General features: G+C 46.8%; 9 protein-coding genes across 9 annotated transcripts; 4 read left to right on the plus strand and 5 right to left on the minus strand.

Annotated features, from left to right (window-relative positions):
* Positions 1–1,605: 1,605 nt before the first annotated feature.
* On the plus strand, positions 1,606–2,795 carry MYCFIDRAFT_56405 (uncharacterized protein; the record flags this gene model as incomplete). Its single annotated transcript, XM_007924422.1, has 3 exons — positions 1,606–1,815; positions 1,876–1,997; positions 2,066–2,795. 3 exons carry the CDS (start codon positions 1,606–1,608, stop codon positions 2,568–2,570), a joined length of 837 nt encoding a protein of 278 aa, XP_007922613.1. The 3' UTR covers positions 2,571–2,795.
* A 159-nt stretch (positions 2,796–2,954) lies between these two features.
* Positions 2,955–3,844, minus strand: MYCFIDRAFT_210543 (uncharacterized protein). Its single transcript, XM_007925616.1, has 3 exons — positions 3,768–3,844; positions 3,535–3,597; positions 2,955–3,476 (listed from the first exon to the last, which is right to left on the minus strand). Exons 1-3 carry the CDS (start codon positions 3,768–3,770, stop codon positions 3,294–3,296), a joined length of 249 nt encoding a protein of 82 aa, XP_007923807.1. The 5' UTR covers positions 3,771–3,844; the 3' UTR covers positions 2,955–3,293.
* A 437-nt stretch (positions 3,845–4,281) lies between these two features.
* Positions 4,282–5,216, minus strand: MYCFIDRAFT_210544 (uncharacterized protein). The gene is made up of 2 exons (XM_007925617.1): positions 5,080–5,216; positions 4,282–5,028 (listed from the first exon to the last, which is right to left on the minus strand). Exon 2 carries the CDS (start codon positions 4,909–4,911, stop codon positions 4,675–4,677), a length of 237 nt encoding a protein of 78 aa, XP_007923808.1. The 5' UTR covers positions 4,912–5,028; positions 5,080–5,216; the 3' UTR covers positions 4,282–4,674.
* MYCFIDRAFT_162177 (uncharacterized protein) lies at positions 4,282–6,849 on the minus strand. Its single transcript, XM_007925619.1, has 7 exons — positions 6,670–6,849; positions 6,451–6,537; positions 6,337–6,400; positions 6,012–6,277; positions 5,676–5,959; positions 5,080–5,625; positions 4,282–5,028 (listed from the first exon to the last, which is right to left on the minus strand). The coding sequence occupies exons 1-7, from the start codon at positions 6,751–6,753 to the stop codon at positions 4,908–4,910; spliced, it is 1,452 nt and encodes a 483-aa protein (XP_007923810.1). The 5' UTR covers positions 6,754–6,849; the 3' UTR covers positions 4,282–4,907.
* A 1,940-nt stretch (positions 6,850–8,789) lies between these two features.
* Positions 8,790–9,493, plus strand: MYCFIDRAFT_172312 (uncharacterized protein; the record flags this gene model as incomplete). The annotated part of the gene is made up of 8 exons (XM_007925620.1): positions 8,790–8,802; positions 8,831–8,872; positions 8,901–8,947; positions 8,980–9,074; positions 9,099–9,260; positions 9,336–9,390; positions 9,420–9,456; positions 9,483–9,493. The coding sequence occupies 8 exons, from the start codon at positions 8,790–8,792 to the stop codon at positions 9,491–9,493; spliced, it is 462 nt and encodes a 153-aa protein (XP_007923811.1).
* Positions 9,494–12,260: 2,767 nt separating this feature from the next.
* Positions 12,261–14,246, minus strand: MYCFIDRAFT_162181 (CSN2 COP9 complex; the record flags this gene model as incomplete). Its single annotated transcript, XM_007925621.1, has 5 exons — positions 12,261–13,259; positions 13,317–13,416; positions 13,472–13,867; positions 13,929–14,151; positions 14,203–14,246. 5 exons carry the CDS (start codon positions 14,244–14,246, stop codon positions 12,568–12,570), a joined length of 1,455 nt encoding a protein of 484 aa, XP_007923812.1. The 3' UTR covers positions 12,261–12,567.
* A 277-nt stretch (positions 14,247–14,523) lies between these two features.
* On the plus strand, positions 14,524–16,014 carry MYCFIDRAFT_210546 (uncharacterized protein). The gene has a single exon (XM_007925622.1). It carries the CDS (start codon positions 14,549–14,551, stop codon positions 15,806–15,808), a length of 1,260 nt encoding a protein of 419 aa, XP_007923813.1. The 5' UTR covers positions 14,524–14,548; the 3' UTR covers positions 15,809–16,014.
* Positions 16,015–17,796: 1,782 nt separating this feature from the next.
* Positions 17,797–19,061, plus strand: MYCFIDRAFT_54529 (uncharacterized protein). The gene is made up of 4 exons (XM_007924403.1): positions 17,797–18,219; positions 18,283–18,351; positions 18,410–18,786; positions 18,877–19,061. Exons 1-4 carry the CDS (start codon positions 18,170–18,172, stop codon positions 18,993–18,995), a joined length of 615 nt encoding a protein of 204 aa, XP_007922594.1. The 5' UTR covers positions 17,797–18,169; the 3' UTR covers positions 18,996–19,061.
* Positions 19,062–19,909: 848 nt separating this feature from the next.
* On the minus strand, positions 19,910–20,248 carry MYCFIDRAFT_47596 (uncharacterized protein; the record flags this gene model as incomplete). Its single annotated transcript, XM_007924340.1, has 1 exon — positions 19,910–20,248. A coding segment is annotated over one exon (339 nt), but the record flags the coding sequence as incomplete, so codon positions are not given.
* Positions 20,249–21,630: the final 1,382 nt, after the last annotated feature.

The following is a 21,630-nucleotide window of genomic DNA, read 5'->3' on the forward strand; positions in this document are numbered from 1 at the left end:
TGATTAGTAGTTTAAGAAGAAGTTCGATTACTAGTAATAGTTTAATTCAAAACGTAATTAGTAGTTTAATTAATAGTCTAATTAATAGTTTAACTAATTAAACCGTTTAATTAGTAGTTTAATTAGTAGTTTAATTAATAGTTTAATTAGTAGTTCGATTAGTAGTTTTAGTTTAATACAAATTTTAGTTAGTACTTTAGCAGTAGCTAGTCCCCTAATAAATTATATAGTTTAAAGTATATAATACTAAACTGCTAGCTTCTAAATAGAGATAGGTCGACTAGTAAGTTAATTAGTAGGTCGATTAATAGTTCGATTAATAGTTCGATTAATAGTTCGATTAATAGTTCGATTAATAGTTCGATTAACAGTTTGATTAATAGTTTAATTACTAGTTTAATTACTAGTAATAGTTTAATTTAAAATTGAATTAGTAGTTCAATTAGTAGTTTTATTAGTAGTTTAACTAGTAGTTTTATTAGTAGTTTAACTAGTAGTTTTATTAGTAGTTTAATTAGAAATTTAATTAGTAGTTTAATTAACTATTTAATTAATAGTTTAATTAGTAGTTCGATTACTAGTTTTAGTCTAAGTTCTAACGGAAGTTTTAACTAGTATTTTATTAGTAGCTAGTCCCCCGATAAATTATATAATCTAAAGTATATAGTACTAAATTACTAACTTCTAAATAGAGATAGGTCGATTAGTAGGTCGATTATTAGGTCGATTAATAGATCTATTAGCAGTTCGATTAGTAGTTTAGCTAGCAGTTCGATTAGCAGTTTAATTACTAGTAACGTTTTAATTTAAAATCTCGTTAGTAGTTTAATTAGTAGTTTAACTAGTAGCTTAACTTGTGGTTTAATTAGTTGTTTTATTAGTAATTTCAAAAATAGCTTAATTAAATATTTAATTAATGGTTTAATTAGCAGTTCGATTGCTAGTTTTAGTTTTACGAAAATTTTAATTAGTATTTTATTAGTAGTTTCTTTAATAGTTTCATTAGTAGTTTTATTAATAGTTTTATTAGTAGTTTCATTAATAGTTTTGTTTCTAGTTTTCCCTTTAATCTTCAATTAAACATTACTTCTACTAAAATTCTTAGCTAATTATTTCGGTCTTAGCGGATAACTTAGATTTTCGCGGGCGGTAGGCGCGGTATCTAGATTAGTAGCTATAGTACTAATTATTTCGGTATTAGCGGACAACCTAGATTTTAACACTAGCTAGCACTAGCTAATAGTCCGAGCTAACACTAGCTAACACTAGCTAACACTAGCTAATACCTACGCTAAAATCCGGGGCAAGTTAAATTTCCCTTTAATATTTGTTTCGATTAACGTTCTACGCTAAAATCCGGGGTAAGTCAAATTCTATATTAACTTTGATGACGCTAAAATCCGGGGCAAGTCAAATTTCCCTTTAATATTTGTTTCGGTTGACGTTCTACGCTGAAATCCGGGGTTAGTCAAATTCTACATCAACTTTGATAGTACAATTAGCTCTGCAAAAATTCTCAGCCAATTATTCGGGTCTTAGCGGACAACTTGGAATTTCGCGCGCGAGGGCGCGGTCCTCAGATTGGCAGCAAGCTACCAATCAACCATGACGACCCGCTACACAGACGAGGAGTGGAGCAAGATCATAGCAGATGTCGAGAAGCGCATAAAAGTCGATGAAAGCACAAAATATTCCCTGCCAGAGATCGGGAGCGAAGACTTCACAAGAACGGTGGATCATACACTTCTGAAGCTCGATGCGAAGAGTAATCAATTCGACGATCTCTGTGCTGAAGCGAGAGTCAACAAGTTCGCGGTATGCTTACTTATACCTAGCCACAAAGAGTTCAAACCACCCAGCTGATTTGCCGTACAGACCGTCTGCGTGCGTCCAAACTGGGTACAAAAATGCATCACAAATCTAAAAGGCAGCGGTGTAGCAGTCGCAAGCGTAGTAGGTTTTCACGAAGGAACATATGATCTTTCCGAAAAACTCTCGTACGTATCATACATCTGCGCCCTCCCGTCCACTCCACTCCCAATCCCTAACAAAAACCCACATCCAGAGATGTGCAAACCTCCCTCACCTCCGGCGCAACCGAACTCGACATCGTCATAAACTGGCCCCTCCTAAAATCCCACCAATACTCAAAAATCTACACCGAACTCTCCACCCTCCGCACCTCAGCCCCACGCCCCACGCTGCTAAAACTCATCCTCGAAACCTCCCAATTAACCGCCACGGATATCATAGCAGGATGCGTATTAGCTGACGCCGCGAGTTTCGATTTCGTAAAGACTTCGACAGGGTTTTGTGGAGATGGGGCGAAAGAGGAAGATGTGAGGTTGATGAAGAGTTGTTGTGAGAGACTTGGGAATAATGGGACGATGAGGGTGAAGGCTAGTGGTGGGATTAGAACGTTGGGGGATGCGGTGAAGATGTTGGAGGCGGGGGCGAGTCGGTTGGGGACTTCGGGGGGAGTTTGGATTGCGAAGGAGGCGAGGGAGAAGGTTGAGGGAAAGGAGGGCGAGAGGCCTGGGATGGCAACGAGGTTGTTTACGGATTATTAGGGTTGTGATCGGGAGGATGGAGGTGAATTGTGGGTGAGTGGATGAGTGGATGTCTGATGAGCGGCACCATTTATGAGCCAGCTGTCAGAGGAGCTACAGTTGCAGCAGCTATGCACGGTTGGTTGAGCATCCTACGGTCTCCCAGTGAGCTACCTGCAAAGTCGAAATATGAACAGTAGCCTTAAATAAGTAGAGCATCGAGGTTGCAGTATATGCCGTTACCAGTGGCCTGGTGCAAGAAGAATCTCAATACACCCGATGGGCGCATCAGTTCAACATGGAAGCATTACCTCACACTGCACTATGCCAATGGGAGTGGATCACGTGATACGCCCCTAAGCAGCGTCCTAGACTTTGTACGAGGACGATGAGACACCAATATTTGCATGTTTTTAGATTTGTCCTTTTTGATTTTTCATAGACGATCAAGTCTGCAGACCCCAATGCAAGGGTAGGACTCCTCGATGCACTGCCTTCTAGGTCCTCGCTCTAAGCTCGCTGGAACGGTATATGCGATCTCACCTCCAATGCACATATTCCACTCCGGTAACGCCTAGAATAATCCATCATAACATGATCCACCGTTTTGTCAAAAGCATGGAAGGGTGAGTCGATTTCGATTCTTCGAGGCTACAGCATGGATCTACGCTGAAGCCGAGGCGGTGGTGTCATCCGTTCCCGTCTACCTCCTCCTTTCCCATCGCAATCATCGTATCGAATCGTCTACTTTCTCCGGAAAGAGCAGCCCTCAGTGAGACGGGCCTTGCCACCGGTTGGCTGGCAGAGCACCTGCGAGCAGCCGGCGCAGACGACGACGGTTTGTGCGTGCGAGAAAACAGTGGTGATGGTGAAGCATCCAGGGCACTTGACGTCCATGAAGAAGGATCGTGGGCCTGGGACGAGAGTCTGGTGTGTGTATTAGTATCGAGGTTGACACTTTCGGCAGATGTGGTGATGAAAATACCTTCAGCTTGTGCTTGCGGGCCTCAGCCTGAGGGGTTGGATTGAGAAGGTCGACTGCGAGAACCTGTAGGTATCCTGGTCAGCATGTATTCATTCCTGAAGGTTGTCCGCTGCATTGTGCATGTATTTGCCGCTCTTTCTGCGCCCTCTTGCGGTCCGGAAATGTCCTCGCCGCTGTCGTGTGCCTCCTCTTCGGGGTGCTCGCCACTGAGCGCTCAGAGATCGGGCACGTACCATGTTGACGGTATTGAGATGGAACTCGAGTTGTTCTGAATATGTTTGATGGTTCCGCGAGGTTTGCTTGTCGTTCTGCGATGCGTGCGCTGGAGCGGGCGGTGGTGTTTGAAGGCAATTGTAACGGCGGAGTCGATTTCGAACTTCGCCAAGCCAGCAAAAGCCAGTGCTGAATTTCGCCAAGCCCAGCCAGGGTGGCGGAAGTCGCAGCGACCAAGCGAGAAAGAGCTTCCTTACAGGGTGTCATATGCATTCGTGAAGCCGCTCAGTAGTGCTTCCTTCCCGCCTACTCGTTGAAGGCCGATCTACCGTAATTTTCGCAGAAGTCCGTCCACAACATATGAACAAAAATAAGGTGGCATTAGCACGGTTCTCATTCTGGTCTCCGACCGGCTTCGCGAATGCATAATACACCCTAGACAAACATTGTCTTCAATGACTCGTCGCTTTACTTTGCAGGTGAGATATGGGCAATGCACAGTCTTAACGATTCGCGATGTCTCTTGCACCGAAGCAAAGGAGTGTGTTGTGATTAGATCGCTGCTGTCTAGTTATACTCTCAAATATTTCTTTTCTTCGCCGCATTCATAATGGGCACAGGACACACGACTGCCGAAAATTGGTCTTGTGGCTCAGACGCCACCTGCTTCCTTTCCATATGCCTAGCCTTATGACAGATCTCCCCAAGATCTCCCCCGATCGCCGTCGCTAAATGCTTACACAGCTTCTCATGGAAGCGCGCCGAGGCCAGCTACTAAAACAACACCCTGAAAATGCTAATGGTAGATCCTGCCTCTATCTGCAGTATTAGGTCAAGAGTATCCGATGCGGAAAGGAAGTATATTGGATGATGACTCTGCTGCTGTAGGTTACCCTGAGGTGATAAGTCTTAGTTCGTAAGCCGTCGTCAAAAGACACCCTCTCTCAGAAGAGGGGTCGTAAGGGTAAGGAGCGGAGCAGGTCGGATCTTGGTTGGTTGGTCGCGAGGTGAGAGGGCTAATGCACACGGCCGTTCCTGTTGTGTACCGCTTGTGGAACGCTGCCCGGAATCTGGGTGTACCCACGAGCGGAGACAACATGAAGAGTGGAAGAGGTCACTTGGGTCTTTTTGTGTGCCGTTGCATCGCACGGGTGGGCGGGTCATCCGCAATTCTTGTGCCGCGAACTCTTGCTGCTGCTTGCCGTTGTGTACTCGCCTTCAGGGTCCCATTGTTCTGGTTGGAAATCAGGGTTCAAGAAGTGGGCTTGATTGAAGTGAGAACTGTAGCTGTCAGTGCGGGATCTTGACAAGGGTCGTCGACGTTTTACTCACTTTCTGAAGATCGAGGTCTGGAACGGCATTTGTGAAGTAGCTTGCATGAAGTCGGCCTCGTAGTTGTATGCAGACATTCTGAATGGACCGCCACCGAGCTGCGATTGCAGATCATGATGGCCGAGATGGGCCTGTGCCATTGCAGCAGGTCGTATTGCCATCTCATGTGTCAGCTGAGTGGGCGGTGGTACCAACTGAGTAGGTGAGCTGCCAGACACGTAGACTGGCTGAGATGGCAAAGACTGCGGCTGAGGAGCCGGCGCGGAAGGCGTCTGTACTGCCGGGGTGCACGCTGACACAGGAGCTGGTGCAGAGAAAGTGAAGTCCGTAGAGTAGCTCGATGGCATTCCCCACGCCTGCGGAGGTTGACTTGCGTAAGACATGCCCGGGATGGTCATGAGGAAGTCCGGCATGGCCGAGACACCCAGGTCGTACGCCGGTTCCTGGTGCGTCTGGGTTCCGAACTGCAAGTAGGTTGGCACAGGAGCTGGCGGCGGAGGAGGTGCTGGCAGATCTTCTGGCTTGTAAAGAAGGTCATAGTGGCCACTACGTGACGGTCAATAACGGTCATGACCACATGTCAAAATGTCACCTACGGTCTGTAGAGCAGTCTCACGGTGCCCAGTGTGTAACCTCCGTTGGTAACAGGATCGAAGCGGTGCATGGTGACCTGATCGCCTTCGCTGCGGTCCAGGTAGAGCACCTCGAGACTGATGGCAGCGGGTGCGAGAAAGGCGTCTTTGAGCGCACTCAGTCCGACATGCTCGATCTCGGCCGCGACTGGGAGAATCTGGTCCTTGCAGTATTGCTCGACAGTCTGTCCAAGAAGCCAGGGAGCATAGTCGGCGTCACGTGTGATCATCCATGCTGCAGTGAGGGCCTGTCTCGGATCAGCACTCAGACATCAGATTGGAGTACTCGACAACACTAACTCTCAGATGCGAGATGATGTAGTCCTGGACTATGTCCTCGTTGAATCTCTCCAATAGAAGTGCAACCGCATCCACATTCTCGTTGACCGCATTCGCTAGCTCTCGCAGCAGTTCATAGGTCGTGTCTGCGAAGTCTTCATAGACCATCTGGCTGTAGCCTGATTGAAGCACAACATTGCCTAGTGATCGCAGTCGTGCTTCCTCCATGCCGAATCTGTTGCCGTCGCCATGATGAATGAGAGCTTCGAAGTAGCCAAAAGCAACAGCTTCACTCCTCGTCAGCGTGAATTCGTGCGCATTGATACCAGCACCATGATCCACCTACCTCTCCATCCACACTTGCCATCGCCACGGACGGTCCTGTAGTACGAGTACTTCTGAGGCAGGCTCTGTTCTTGGTCAGCCTGGCAGTCATGTTTGCTGCCGAATTTGGACGTACCTGCGTCTTAGCTTGATATACGGGGTCCGCCGAAGCGTACTCCGTCGTGATGGCCGTGCTCGGTTGGCGTTGGCCTACAAGCGGCCCCTGTTGTTGATCAACACGGTCAGTGCTCGGAACTTTTCATCGCCATCGTGCCATCGTCCATAACGACACGACCCGATGCCGTAACTCTAAATGACGCACGTTGTGACTTCAGGTGGGGAAGGGACAACATACAGTGACCGGCGCCTCATACTCGTTGCTCGCCTTTTGGAATTGAGCGAGCTCCTCCTCGCTCATCTGATGACTGCCCTGAGACATCGTGCGAGGCAGCTCCTGGCGAGGGTGAGTGCGAGAGCGGTGCGGGAGGCTGGAAGGGTGAAGATGTCGGGAGTTTGGGTACTGGTAGGCCCCGCCGGCGGCCGCTAAAGCGAGCTGTGTCTGCTGGTCTGCAGGGCTCGGAGGTTGGAGCTGATGCTGCAGCGGCAACTGCAGCGGTCGGTACGCCAGCGAAGCGTGTGCTGGGTCATGATAGAGCTGCGAATGCTGCAAGTGGTGGTGAGGTTGGTGTTGCTGGTAGTAGTTTGTCGCGGCAGCGACGCTGGCCTGCCGATGGTTGATCATTTCACGCAAGCAAGCTTTCGTCTGTCGGAGCTAAAGCAGCGGAGCGGGGCACTTGGTTTGCTGCGACTTCTGCTGGCGTTGGCGTTGGCAAATCGAGCGGCCTCCGGACATGTATCGCCGTCACCGTCACCGTCACCGTCGTCTTGCTACTGGCCTGCTCCTGTGCTGTATGCTGCGAATGGGAGACGTGCCTGTGTCGCTGCGCTGTCAAGTGCTGGCGATCAGACCCCACGTCGCAGTGTCGAATGGGATTGATTGTCGATGGAATCGGTCTGGCTCCGTACAACTGCGCGGGCGCACTGGAATGGGAATGAGGGAGGAGGCTCCGTTATGATGCACTTCGTGTTGTGTCGTCGGGACGACTGCGCGCGGACTGTCGATGTCGATGTCGATGCTGGCCACGACGCAGTGGACTTGGTGCCGTCGTCGAAGTAGGTGCGCGCATACGCATACGCATACGCATATACAAGCATGCACACGCCCGCGGCTGAAGCTGTACCAGGCGTATAGTTCTTGATTAAGTCACACACGCCGACCCAGGCAGCGAAAGGGAAAGAAGCAGAAGCGTCGATGCAGGTAACGAGCAAACGAAGAGCAGCAGCTCTCTCAATCAACAACGTAGAGTAGACAGACCAGACCCGCGCCCCAAGTAGATGCCCAGCAGGCTGGCTCACCTTGCTCGGAGGCTCGGACTGCACCGCGCTGCGCACGAAACACAAAGGGTGCTGCAATAATGTCTTCCTTGCTGTAGAGTAACCTTCCAAACCGACCAGGGTCAGCAGAACCACTGCACGTTTGCAGCAGCAGCCGGACGGTGCAGCACCGCCAGCAGATATACGTTCCAGCAGATCTCGACTCGCGCCAGATCCCAGATCCACCCGCAGTCCACAGATGACCAGCTCGCGAGCCGCCACCGGGCACAAGTGCTATCAATCATGCCAGGTACCAAATGTGCTCTCCAGTTTCCGACCAGGCACGCAGCGCTATGATGCCCATTGCGACTTCCCTCTTCAAGGACTGGCACTGGCACGATCTGATCACGCATTGGCTTGCGGCAACAAGTGCGTCGAGCATGGATCTCGTGGGCCATGGAGAAAACGAGAAATGAAGCGCAGGTCAGCGCCTCTGCCCCCCACATCTACGACTGCCCTTTCTCGTAGGCGCAGGGCCGTAGGCCCATATCTGGCCCCAGAGCTCTGCTCGTGAACGACACCAAGCCTACCAGCGTCGTCCGCTTCAACGGTCAGCAAGTGCTAGCGCTAGCCATGAGCACTGAGCATAATAAATGCCCGGGTTTCGTGTATCAGAAAGTCCGGGTGCAGGGAGCATAGGATGAGCTGCAGCAGAGCTGATCCAATAGATCGTCCGATGGCGCATCTGCAGGCACTAGGTAGGGTGTCGAACGCCATCTGCAACAGACTCGAGATCAAGTCAAGCCATCACGCAACACAGGGAACTGACGCTAGAAAAGTCGGCAACGAAGCTGAGGGGGGAGGGGAATGATGGTCTCGAGTCTTGCCGATAGCCCCGTCAGGTGAGCAATACTCTCTTGCCTGTGGACCACAAGCGCGCGCAGTCGCAAGCGACGAAGATTGGTTGAGTGCCACTCGGTCGCGCAAAGTCGACGCCTCACTCGGTCAAGACAGACATGTGCATCGTCCTGCCAATGCCAGGAGATTGGTCCCCAGTGCCATTGAGTGATGCGAAACAAATAGATATAGACTACTTTAGGCATGTGGGACTCGCGTGCATCGCCGACAGGGCATTGGATCAGGGCATCGACAGGGCGGCGACATGGAAGCTGTTCGCGAGATTTGTTGGTAGATGCAATAAATTTTGATCAGTCGCGTACGTCATCCACACCGAGCAGATGGAAGGAGTCCAGCCGTATGTGTATGGATCCCGGCTGCAGATTTGGCTTAGGTAGCACATCAGCAAGGATTACTGATTCGACACGGGGGCCGTCCAGCTGCAGCGCGGATAGATGCCGCGGGAGGCGAACGTGAGAACATCCGATGGTGCTGTAGTGCTTTGATCTGCAGGCCAGCCTATGAGGTATGGTCATTCATCTCATCACTCCCCACGTTGCCGAGGGCCATCTATGCTACACACGCTGGGCCAATAATCTGCTGGGTTTCTCATGTATGTCTCCGGCGCAAGGAATCGACGTCTACAGCTCGCTCGCCCATCCATCCTAGCTCTGTGTGACGAGCAAGCCTGCCGCCGAGTATATCCGTTAAGTGGAGCACGGAAACACCTTGCGCAAAAATACAGTGCAGTAAGATATGGGAGGACCCAGTGCGACGGGATTCTTCAGCCATCATCAAGCACTTCGTATCGCTCCCGGGCAATTAGTGATGTAGACTCACGGTGTATTTAATTTCCGGGTTTATGAACACCGTGCACACTATATGGACATACACGAGACACGGATTAGTCAGCAGGTAGGGCGGTTAATATAGCGTATTCTATACAAATCGCCTAGGCAAAGGAAATAAGAGATATAGAAGGTAAATAGTAACATTCTAGGTATATAAAGCAGCCCCTACTAGCTATTACTGTCTATAGTAAGGTTAATAGTAGTGTTGTTACTATCGCTGTCGCCTCGAGTAAATTCGAAGTCGCCTTATAGCTTAAAGACCTCTTATAATATATCCTATAGGTCTATATAACTGTCGTTTATAAGCTTATTATCGTCTAGTCGATACTTAATTCTTAAATTCTAGTAGACGAAGACTAACTTCTCGAGTACGTCGTAGCTTAACCTATTACGCTTAAGTAACTAAATAAAGCTATAAGCAGACTAGTTACGCTTAGTAGAGCTAGTTATTAGATATAGAGACAATACTAGCATATAGAGGTTAGTAAGCTTAGGGTACGAGTCTCGGAAGTTATTAGACTACTATAACAACGGTATTAGGCTCTTTCTAGCTGCCTATATAATAGGGTTACTAAATAGACCTTATCGGCTACGGAGTATAAAGATATTATTCAGAAGTTGTCTAGCGCGTACGTAGACCTTATTAGCCGACTCTTTGTAGTCCGGATAGGTAGCGGACATGCGTTGTTAGCTAGTATAGTACTCGATAAGGAAAGAAGTAAGGGATCGGACTTCTTCGTTAGTAACAATAAGGAACTGTTTATTAGGGTCGGAGCGCTCGGAGACATTAGCGAGATAGGCAATTAGCATAATAGGCTAATAACTAAAGGCGCTATTAGACTGTTAGAGGGTTCTATATAGTATCTAATACTTATAGCTTCTCCTACCGCATTTCGATATAGACTTCTATCTCCTTATTCGAGACGAGGTTTAGCGCCTTATTAACTACCGCGTTTATAAGCTAGCGCTAGTTGCTATAGACGTGTAATAGCTTAGGTCTATTAGACTCGAGAGCGATAGTTACCTTTAGGAATAGCTCTATAAGGTCGTAGTAGCTAAGGAAGAAGTTAGTTATAGGAGATTAAACGTAGGCTTTAGTACTTACCCTCTTAAATTACGCTAAAATTGGCCTTCTTCGTATACCTCGTATATCTCTAACTATAACCGCCGCTACGCAGAGGTCGCTCCTACTAGTAGGCGGTGCTCGTAGTGTGCTCGGAGTTCTTCTATCTAGTATTTGTTAATAAGTACGCTTCTATAGTAATATAGGTCGGCTTGCTAGCGGACACCTCCGGGGACCTAAAAATACCGTACTTTGCCCTTAGAAATATCCTGTAGTATCTTAAAGGCAAGATTGGTATACTTAAAGTACTCTGCGATAGATTTAGCGTCGGAAACAACGCGTCGGATAGTAGTTATACTAGTGTTAAAGGAGTATAGGTTAGAAACTAAGAGCTAAGTATAATAGGCGGCACAACCTATCCGGACTAGCTCCGGATATTGCCGGACGCACTAAGTCTTATTAGCGCTTATCGGTTAGCTAGTCGGCGCTACCCGCGAGGGGCAAGCCTAACCTCTAATCTTCGAAATATACCTCTTTAGTCGCCGCCTTTATTACTACTATATTATTAGCAACTATACCGACTACCTTGCCTGCCGGAAAGCGCTCGATAACGTCTATAAGGCCTTTAGCGTAATACTAAGTATTACTCCTGTTAGCGCCGGTAAGCTTAGACCGTATAAACTACGCCGCTCGAGGCGTAATAGCGAGATAATTAACTACCGAGCGATAAGCGCGATTAGACTAGCTATTAGTTACAATATAGAGCTGCGTACTCTTATTAACCTTAACTATTATCTCGTCGTTTAGTCGCTTATAAATACGTAGCAGGTATACGTATCTAAGCTACTAGCGAGTCGGTAGCTTAAAAGCTAGTCGCAACCTCTTTACCTATTTTAGGAAGGCAGGGTGTTTAGTAGCACTTAAGGCACTACTAGAAGCAAACACCTACTTAGCAACTAACTCGTAGAGCTTCTCGTGCTCGTTAGTAGTTATCTCGTCGACAAAACCTAACCTTACGAGTAGTATTTCCTTACGCGGAAGACGAGCGATTTCCTCGATATCCCTATTACCTAAAGAAGGCTCTTCTTCTACTAGCAATTTAGTATCCTTAACCTCCGGTAGTAGGTAGCGTTAATAGGTTAGCTATAACCTCTCTAGCAGGAAGTTACACTTAGTTAAGTGATCGATAACTCGAGCGCGCTTATTTAATACCTATTTATCGCTATAGTAAATACACTCGACGATAGTATAGACCTTGCTATTAGAACGGTCTCTTGTTACCTTACGCTAACAAGCATCTTCCGTACGCTTCCGCTTACTAAGGATATAGTAAGCTAGTAATAGACTACTAAGGGTAGTAAGCAGTAATTACTAGCTCGAAGAGGCGTTATCGGATATAGTAGAAACGATAGAGTATTTAGTAGTAGATTAAAGCTAAAATAATTAATAAAAGAGGAGGAAACTAATAGTCTATCTATACGTATTCTACTACAAAATTGCCTATATTATATGCCTTCTAGTACGGTCTCCTTTGTCCGTAATCGGGGCGGTCTTACTACTAAGTTCTCGTCGGTATTTATAGTTTCCCTATAGTAGATTAGGTCTACGTCTAATAGGCTCTATAGCCTTTCTATAACTATTACATTTATATGTAGTATTGCTTATAAACGCTATAATAACGCGAAAAGTCGCGAGCAGGCGCGATAGCAATATAATATAGACAAGGGCATAAGAAATCTCTATAGCGCTAGTATGTCGACTAAGCTAGCTACTAACAAGCAGTAGCAAGCACTAGTGACTAAACCAGCTATTCCGAGCGATTATTACTAATCCCGTTATTTACCTACGTGTTCATATAACACTAGCCAAAATTTGCGTGTACACGGTGTTATTTTCGTGTTCACCGGGCTTGTGCCATTGTGTCTAACATCACTACGGGCAATTCCAGTGACAGCGATACGCTACCCTGCACTGTTGGCTATCGCTGGAAAACAGGCAAACGCGACAATCGGAGGGCGTGGCGTCTTCCAAATGTTTTTTCTCGTTCGAGCGCATCTCATTATGCAGCTTATTTCTGTGCGCGATGGCCCTTCCGCTTGCCAGGCACAAGTGGTCGCGACGGAGCTTCGTAGATCTCTGACCCTATCGGCGGTAGTAAGCCGGCTCCGTCGTCTGTCTTGAAGTCGCCCTCATTAAGGACGGCCTTTGACAGCGAATGAATAGCCGAGGTCCAGTCCGCCACTGCATGCATCCGGTCGAGATCTGCCCGACTCTCGATCTCGACAGTCCCGGCTTCTTGGTTGATCTTGCCACGCAGCTTCTTATCCATGATCAGGAAGCCCACGATATCCTGAACTTCGGGTATTGAGATGTTCAGTCGCTTGGCAATGAACTCGAGGCGAAATCGAGTGTATGGTGCGACGAGTTTGACCACCGCCTTGGTGCGCATATTGCGAGTGACCTCGTCGATGTTCTCCGCGATGAACGGATCAGCAAGGAGGTCCTTGTTTTTCTGGAGCACCGTCTCATATTGATGAATGTCATCACGCTGATATGCATCTACCAATTCCGTCATAGCTGCGATTCGAGGGTCATTCTTATATGGCTTGGTTTCTTGCGAGTCGAATGGATTAATGTCCGAACCCATCAGCATCGTCGTTAACACCAGATACTTGAGGACCTGTATCCGCTGCAACGAGCCCGCTTCGTCGTAATTTCTGAACGATTCGAAGAAGTCGCTCTGGGCGCTTTTCCAATTCTCTGGAGACAAGTCATCAGCTCACATGAACACCTGCAGGGCATCCCTTGCATGCATACCTTCAGACATGTGCATCTTGCCACCACACTCGCGGATGATGCCCATGATCTTTGGATGTGGTACCGCCGAGCGCACCCTAAGCGCTCGCTGATATAGGCCCTGGAGTACAAATGAGTCTCGATAGCCGCGCAATGTGGTCAGCGATTTGTCATACCTTTAGCCGCTTGTTGTTTCGTGTCTCAGCATACATCTGAATCTCCAGCGCGTATGCCTCCATGGAATATGTGCCTTTGCTCGGGTCGTCTGTTCCATCCTCGCGCTTGCAGGCTTTGTGGAGCTCGCGAACCTTTCCAGTAAGCCGATCGTAGTCCTTCTGCGCAAGCCAAAGTCGCGCAAGCTTCGTGTTGGTGGACAGCCATAACCGCTCGTTGTTGGTGGCCTGGAATGATTCGAGAGTCTTGCTGTAGAAGTGTTCCATGCATTGGATGGCCGCTTCGTCCTCGGCATTCTTCTCGATGAAGTCCAGCATGTTGTTTATTGATTTTTCTGAGTAATTTCGGGTGACTGCAGATTTGACATATGTCAAGAGCTCGGTGTAGTGCTTGACGGCCTAGGTATCACACCATTAGCATATACACTCTGTCCTCATTCCTGCAATCTCCGTCACTCACATCGTCGTATCTTCCAAGCTTGAACTCGAGCTTGATCGCCTGCTTCAGGCCCTTGAACCCCCAATCGCCCTTTTCTGGTTCGAGTGCTGGCACGCCTAGAAACTCATCGATCGCCTCTTCTGGATTGTCTACCTTCATCTGCTTGGCATTGTAGTATTTGTTCTCAACGTCGACATCGCCGCCCTCATCCGCGTCATCTTCGTCTTCGTACTCGAAATCGTAGCTGGGCATTCCATTAGTGAAAGTTACTGAAGATGTGTATCAGTACGCTTACTTCTCCTCATCAGAGGCCTGCATGAAATCGTCGTCGTCAGACATGGTGGCGCTTGTTCAGTCGAATGATGTCTAGCTGTGATGATGCTTCGAAAATGTAGTGTGCGACGCGACGATAGCGGTGGTGTATAGGCGAGGTGAGGCGAATTCGATGTTTGTAGGGAAGCTTCAAGCGTCAAGCTCATGGCCAACATGGCATGGCGTAAGCAGGCGCCAAACCAACCCCACAATCACGGCTGCTCCCGCTGCTCCGTGCGCCGACAGAACTACAGCAGCCGTCAGCCACTTGCCACAAGCATTTCTCTGCCTGATTCCGACTCACAGCATATTCATCGGACGTCGCCAAAATGGGTGGCGATCTCAATTTGAAGAAGTCATGGCATCCAGCGCTGATGAGCAACCAGCGTCGGGTGTACAACGAAGAGTTGAAGGCCTTGGAAGAGCGCAAAAAGACGGAACAGGTGCTCAAGGAACGAGCGGAAGAACGAGCGATCCAGGAACTAGAGCGTCTTCAGGAGGCAGCAGGAGGCAAGAAACGAGTAGATAAGGTCGATTGGATGTACAATGGCCCGGGCTCCGGTGGACCAGGTGCGGGCGGAGTCACTGAAGAAATGGAGGGATATTTACTCGGAAAGCGGAGGCTGGATGGTCTGGTCAAGCGCAACGAGGGAGATACGCCCAAAAAAGATGCACCACAAGACGGTTTTATGGCGCTAAACTCGAACGCAAATTCCGCACGAGACATCCAGTCCAAGGTCTCAAACGATCCCATGCTTGCTATCAAGAAGCAGGAGCAGGCTGCTTATGAGGCCATGATGAACGATCCTGTACGCAGGCGACAGCTACTCGCAGCTGCAGGTAAAGAGACCGACGACAGCCATGACAAGGAGAAGGAGAGACGGCATCGACACCACAGGAGCCACAGACACAAGCACCGCGATGATGACGAGGACGAAGATCGACACAGACGAAAGCGTAGGAGACACAGCGACGACCATGACGATGACAGGCGCGAGCGACGACATAGATCTGATCGACACAGGAGAAGATCTCGGTCGCGTTCGCCCTACTCTCGCAGACGGGATGCTCGTGATCGCGATGACAGAAGGTCAAAATCTCATCGCAGTCGCCGAGACACGCCTTCGCGATCTCGCTCGCCGCCACGAAAACGGGATCAGGACGAACGTGAGGAGCGCCGAAAGTCCTACCCGAGCCCCAAACGCTCTGGATCTTCAGGCTCGCGATCACTATCAAGGTCTCCCTACAGACCACGAGGAGATTGCTCACGCCAAGAAGATCGGTACACAACGTACCCTCGTGACCGAGATGAGAGGCCGTACCGCTCACCGCCTGAAGACAAGAATGAATCTCCAGCGGATGCTGAGAGGCAGCGAAGGCTCGCTGAAATGATGGGTAATGCGACCGAGATGGAAAGTGAGAGGAAGACGCGATTGACGGAGTTAGAGGAGAAAGAGGCAACGCAGAGGGAAGAAGAGAACCGCAAGCGTTCAGAGACGGGCAAGTTCATCAGCAGCGTCAGGCGTGATGCTGAGGGTGTTGACATGGGTCGTCGCTTGCAAGGTTCGGCTCGCTCCCACGACGATTGACCCGAGTATTATTTTATTATCAACCAGTCCTCCTGCAGGTGAGCGCCTTTCCTGCACGTGTCGGTTTCACCACACAAGGTACAAGCTACAAAAGCTCATCAAGCTTTTTCCTACATCTGTCGAGAGCCTTCCACATAGCATACGGCAAGTAGTGTAGCACTTCGCTGCTTTCGTCGCGTATATCAAATGGAATCCAAATATTTGTGCTGGACAGCCGGTCGAGATCTTCCATTTCGGTAGTCAGGATTGCAGGGTCCCCCGCGATTGGTTCGCAGTCACTTCAGGTTTGCCGACAGAAAGCAAGGATCGGATCGGACCGAGCGAGCGTCTGTTGCCAACTTTAGCCAAAGCCTTGGAACCTTGAAAGCGAAGCGAGTTGTGGTGCACGGGCAGGAATTGGATGGCGTCGGGCTCGGGCTCGGGGAGTCGGGGCATTGCAAGTGTGCCTTGACGATGAAGGGTCAGGGCCAGGTAGGGAGGCCCATACGTACCAGATTGTCAATATAGTACTTCTGACCGCAGCGACAACAACGCTATCTTTGCCCCTTCAAGTTCTTTTTAATATATCTTTTTATATAGAGGAGTTATAGCTTAATAACATAGAGCAAAGATACTCTAAATTGTATCTATTTTTAGAAAATAATAAAATTTATAGTCGTTACCTATTGAATTTATAGGCTATATAGCCTAAAATTCTAATTTAGAAGTTTAACAGTTTTAGCATTTTTTAGGCCTTAGCATACTATTTTTAGTAATCTAAAACATAGATCTTGTACTTTTACCTTATAAAAATCTAAATTTAAATTTATATATTAGTATAGAAACTATTAGTAATACAATCTAGAAAGGAATATTATTTTCTTACTATATTCTCTTTAGTTTATCTTTTTATTTAGAAGAGTTATAGCTTAGTAATATAAGACAAAAATACTCTATTCTTAAACTAGTATTAGGAAACTACTAAAATTACTATAGCTCTCTACTAAGATTAGCCTAAAATTCTAGAATAAAGATTTTAAGATTTTAGTATTTATTAAGCCTAGTATAGTATTTTTAGTAATCTGGAACCGAGACCTAGGAGTTTTACCTAGCATAAATATAGAATGAGATTCTTATCTTAATACGCTTACTATTAGTCTTAGAATCCTAAAGCGAATATTCTTAAGAATTGTAGGCTTAGTAATTTAAAGTTTACAATTCTTAAGAATATTCTTTTCTAAGTTATAAGACTATTTATAGCTCAGTTAAAGTAAAAGCTCTAATATAGATTCCTACTAGGTAAAAATATTAGGTTTGGGGTTTAGATTACTAAAAATAGTATACTAAGGCTTAATAAATACTAAAATCTTAAAATCTTTATTCTAGAATTTTAGGCTAACCTTAGTAGATAGCTATAGTAATTTTAGTAATTTCCTAATACAAGTTTAAGAATAGACTATTTTTGTCTTATATTACTAAGCTATAACTGGTCTAAAGAAAAAGATATACGAAAGGGAATCTAAGAAGAATTTAAGTTTTAAGCTCTAGATTATATAACTAATAGTAGCTATATTACGAGAAAAATCTCAAAATAGATTTCAATTAAGTAAAACTATAAGACCTACGTTTTAGATTACTAAAAATAGTATATTAAGACTCAAAGAAACGCTAAAATTCTAAAATCTCTAACTTAGAGTTTTAAGCTATATAGCTTATTAATTTAGGAGGCAACAACTAGAAATTTTGATATTTTCTAAGAATATACATAAATTAGAGTATCTTTGTCTTACATTATTAAGCTGTAACTCCTCTAGAAAAAAAGATATATTAAAAAGAACTTGTAGGGGCAAAGATTGCGTTGTGAATTCTTCATTGACAATCTGGTATATATGGAGCTCCGTCGCCAGGCCGGCCGGCAACGTCGCGGCTCTCACGCAGTAGTAGTTGTGCGCAGCGAGATACACGTCCTCTCGGCCAACTCTCAACTTTTCCTCTTCCACTTGTCATAACCACCATCATCAGTTCAGCTCGCGCCTGGCCCGCGGATCCCGGTGTTCGGTGGCTGTCTTGTGCAACGATTAGCCGGCTTCGCGCGCTGAGCCCATCTTGATTGGGATTGCCCGATTATTACCTCATCGTCCGCATTTCTACTGCTTGATTGCTGCACGTTGCTTCGTTGCGTCGCACTCCGGCGAGCAGTCATCCATCGCCATCTCCCTCCTCGCTGTACCACCATCGACCCCAGAACCAAAAACCTCCATTCGACTCTCACGGCCCGGCTTCAGAGAGCCCGCGGAGCGAGTGCAGCGAGAACGCGCGCGCAAGAGGCGGCTATCCTAACATCTTCACAACCAACTTGAAACGCCGAAGAACAACCCAGTCATGCCGCTCTGTGGGGGAACCAAGACTGTGCAGCGAAAGCTGGTACTTCTGTAGGCCCATCGAGAAGCTACGCGCGTCGAGTAGACATTGGAGACTGACGCGGCTTTTGACAGAGGCGACGGTGCATGCGGAAAGACATCACTACTTAATGTCTTCACGAGAGGATACTTTCCGACAGTATAGTAAGCGCTCTGCGTGCTTCAATCCCGCAAAGCATCACCTCTAACAAAACGTCCTTAGCGAACCTACCGTCTTCGAAAACTATGTCCACGACATCTTCATCGACAATGTTCATGTGGAACTGTCTCTATGGGACACTGCAGGACAAGAAGAATTCGACCGATTGCGATCCCTCTCCTACGATGATACCCACGCCATTATGCTCTGCTTCAGCGTCGATTCGCCCGATTCCCTCGAGAACGTAGAAAGTAAATGGGTCGGCGAGATCGCAGAAAACTGTCCCGGTGTGAAACTCGTTCTGGTCGCGCTGAAGTGCGATCTGCGAGAACAGAAAGACGATGAGGATACAGATACGCACCATGAGCCCAAACGGCCCATGATTGACTACAAGGCCGGTCTGGCTGTTGCTGAGAAGATCAAGGCGTTGAGATATCTCGGTGAGTTGAAATCATATTCGAGTCTGCGACATGTCTCACGTTCAGCGGACAAAGCTTTGGAATGTCTCATACTGATTCCCGGACCAACAGAATGCTCCGCGATGAAGAACCGTGGAGTGAACGAGGCTTTCACCGAAGCAGCACGCGTGGCATTACAGGTCAAGAACGTCAAGGGCGACAAGTCGACTAAGAGTTGCAATGTCATGTAATTGCGACTTGACCGGACGAGACGTGTACAGCATGACCGAAACCAAATCATACGAACGACATATCCGACTTTCTCTCGCTTGCGCGCCGAGATCTCATTATGCCCATGAAACGCTGCTGCCTGCGATTATTTGCTTTTGATATTGTTTGCTGAGCTGTTCATACATGCGAAGGCGTTTGGGGCGTAAATGATGGTCTTCCTGCTTTGCACTTGTGGAAACACAACATATACCGGAGGGACGAGAAGGTGAGACGGATAGCGGCAGAGTTCTGAGTAGCTTCGGAGGCTGGAGATTGGACCATGGAGAGGCAAAAAGTCACTGTGAGTATGGACGGGTGGCTTTGGAAGCGTGGAGGAGGAGGCACTTGAGCTTGTTCGAAGCCTGGACAGATATGTGACCAATGCCACAAATTTGGCTTGAGCACTATCACGATCGCATTTGTGTCATGTCTTGCAACAAAGACTGCTGTGACATGCGCGCAGCATTGAATTTGGCATGGCAGCTGAGTTCCCCCAGGCAATTCTTTGGACAGGCTAACCCGGTCCATCACATATCGGATGATGTGCATGTGATAAACCAGGTCTTCGGATCCCCAAAGTATTGACATGCAGCAGTCATTCACCTAAAAGGTACAGACATCCTGGCGCGACCCAAGGATCATAAGCGCGTGAAGAAATCGAGATGGTAAGACAACTCGGACGAACTCTGAAGTGCATATTGCCACGCAGTCATCATGTCTTTCCTTCCCTGGCAGATGCAGCCTCACTTAAGAACGACGAGTATCAGCAACATCCATTTCAGTACGGACGATGATGGCGGATATACGGACGCTGCGAATGCTATGAAGGTGGGGCTCACTCGTGACTTTTTATATACTAACTCTGTGTATATCCTCGAGCGTAATATCTGCACTTCTAAGTCTCTAGGCTAATATCGGCTTCCCTCTTTGCTCCCTTATAAGTTGCTATATGCCTTTTTATACCGTATTTGTACTTAAATGCACTAGTATAGTTCTCGCACTTAAAAGGTTTTAGGTTAAAGCCGGCTTCCCTCGTTATTCCTTTACAACTTATTATTATATGCTTCGTTAGAATTGCTTTTAACGTAAATGCTTTAGGGTAGTTCTCGCACTTAAAAGATTTTAGGTTAAAGCCGGCTTCCCTTTTAATTCCTTTATAACTTATTATTATATACCTCGTTAGAGTTGCTTTTAACGTAAATACCTTAGAGTAGTTCTCGCACTTAAAAGGTTTTAGGTTAAAGCCGGCTTCCCTTTTAATTCCTTTATAAATTGTTACTATATACCTCTTTAGATCGCTTTAGATCGTAAATGTTATAGGGCAGTTTTCGTACTTCTTATAAGCTAACCTCTTATATATCTTTAGGTCTCCTTCGGTATTAAATCGACGTCGATACGCTAGGTATAGGAATCCGTTAAATAATTCGTATCCGTCGAAGGCTATAGCTTCCGCTTCTAAGTACGCGTTATAGCGAAGAGCTAATAGCTTTAATATCCCTCGAGACTAAATTCTATCTAACGGTATTGTTTTAATAGTAATATTACCCTCTATTTGCTTCTAGTAATAGATCTCGCATTCTTACTCGCTAGTATTTAGCGGGAATGTCTTTCGTATACGTCCTATTAAAAGTATAGTAGCTTTGTCGCCTACTAACCTATAGTAATCCTATCGTACGTAATCGTAGACTATTACGGTAAGGAGGAAATAGTACTCCGGCTAGTTAGGATCTATACTATTATCGGTTAAAGCATTAGTATATAGCCTAGCTAATTTATTAATATCGAAGGATATCTATACTTCCTCTCTATCTATCCGAAAGAGGCTAGAATTCTAGACGTAGGAAGTGCTATAGACGATAGCAAGACGGAACCTAAGTATCGGACAAGTGCTATAAAGATACTACTATATATCGTTGTTAGTTAAACCTCCGTCTAGTCTAGACTAAAGTAGTATAATCTCGATAGGGCGGTTATACTATTCGACGAAGTCCGCGAGTTAGGATAGTAAACTACGTACTAGATTGCCGCTACGTCCGGATTGTCCTTCGTCCTCGGGGTCTAGAAACTGTTTTCTAGAACTGCCTAAATACGTATACGGAATCTACGAGACTTAGTCTATATTGTTACGTAGCTCTACCTAGGATATAACTTTTTTAGGGAGTCTACTAGTCGTACTAAAGTTCCTATAAAACGCGCGAACTTAATCGAACGTACGGCCTTCTAGATCTTCGAAATCTTTAATCTTTCTAAGTGCCGTGCTTTTCTATACTTAGGAGATAATTAGTCGTAGCGTATAGTCGATAGCGTCTTAAAGATCTAGCGCTTCTCTCGGGTCGGATAGTAAGTGCTAGAGAGTAGATATACCTACTTGTCTACCGACGCTAGGATAGAGGCTATAGAAAGTGTTTTAACTATCTATATGCCTTAGAAAGGTCTAAACACTCTTTAATAGTACCGTACTAATTCGATCTCTTAAGGAGTTCTCGTCTTCGATATCTATAGAATATCGGATCTTTTCGATAACTCTAGCGATAATATCGGCTTCGAGCGTCGCTTTGCCCTATAAGTCGCAAAGTAAGATATCGCATACAATTCGCCTTAGCTCTAAGAGTAGGA

The sequence above is a fragment of the Pseudocercospora fijiensis genome (assembly GCF_000340215.1).
Source record: "Pseudocercospora fijiensis CIRAD86 unplaced genomic scaffold MYCFIscaffold_2, whole genome shotgun sequence".
Lineage (NCBI taxonomy): Eukaryota > Fungi > Ascomycota > Dothideomycetes > Mycosphaerellales > Mycosphaerellaceae > Pseudocercospora > Pseudocercospora fijiensis.

What these genes read in the sequence shown, in the direction of transcription:
- MYCFIDRAFT_210543 (XM_007925616.1), bottom strand. An exon ending in CCCGCAAGCACAAGCTGAAG is followed by an intron (nt 3,477 to 3,534) that starts GTATTTTCATCA and finishes TACACACACCAG; the next exon opens with ACTCTCGTCCCAGGCCCACG.
- MYCFIDRAFT_210544 (XM_007925617.1), bottom strand. Translation starts at nt 4,911, where the DNA reads ATGACCCGCCCACCCGTGCGATGCAACGGCACACAAAAAGACCCAAGT.
- MYCFIDRAFT_162177 (XM_007925619.1), bottom strand. Translation starts at nt 6,753, where the DNA reads ATGTCTCAGGGCAGTCATCAGATGAGCGAGGAGGAGCTCGCTCAATTC. An exon ending in TATATCAAGCTAAGACGCAG is followed by an intron (nt 6,401 to 6,450) that starts GTACGTCCAAAT and finishes GACCAAGAACAG; the next exon opens with AGCCTGCCTCAGAAGTACTC. An exon ending in CAGACCTCGATCTTCAGAAA is followed by an intron (nt 5,029 to 5,079) that starts GTGAGTAAAACG and finishes TGACAGCTACAG; the next exon opens with TTCTCACTTCAATCAAGCCC.
- MYCFIDRAFT_54529 (XM_007924403.1), top strand. Translation starts at nt 18,170, where the DNA reads ATGCCGCTCTGTGGGGGAACCAAGACTGTGCAGCGAAAGCTGGTACTT. An exon ending in CAGCGAAAGCTGGTACTTCT is followed by an intron (nt 18,220 to 18,282) that starts GTAGGCCCATCG and finishes GGCTTTTGACAG; the next exon opens with AGGCGACGGTGCATGCGGAA. An exon ending in CAAGGCGTTGAGATATCTCG is followed by an intron (nt 18,787 to 18,876) that starts GTGAGTTGAAAT and finishes CCGGACCAACAG; the next exon opens with AATGCTCCGCGATGAAGAAC.
- MYCFIDRAFT_210546 (XM_007925622.1), top strand. Translation starts at nt 14,549, where the DNA reads ATGGGTGGCGATCTCAATTTGAAGAAGTCATGGCATCCAGCGCTGATG.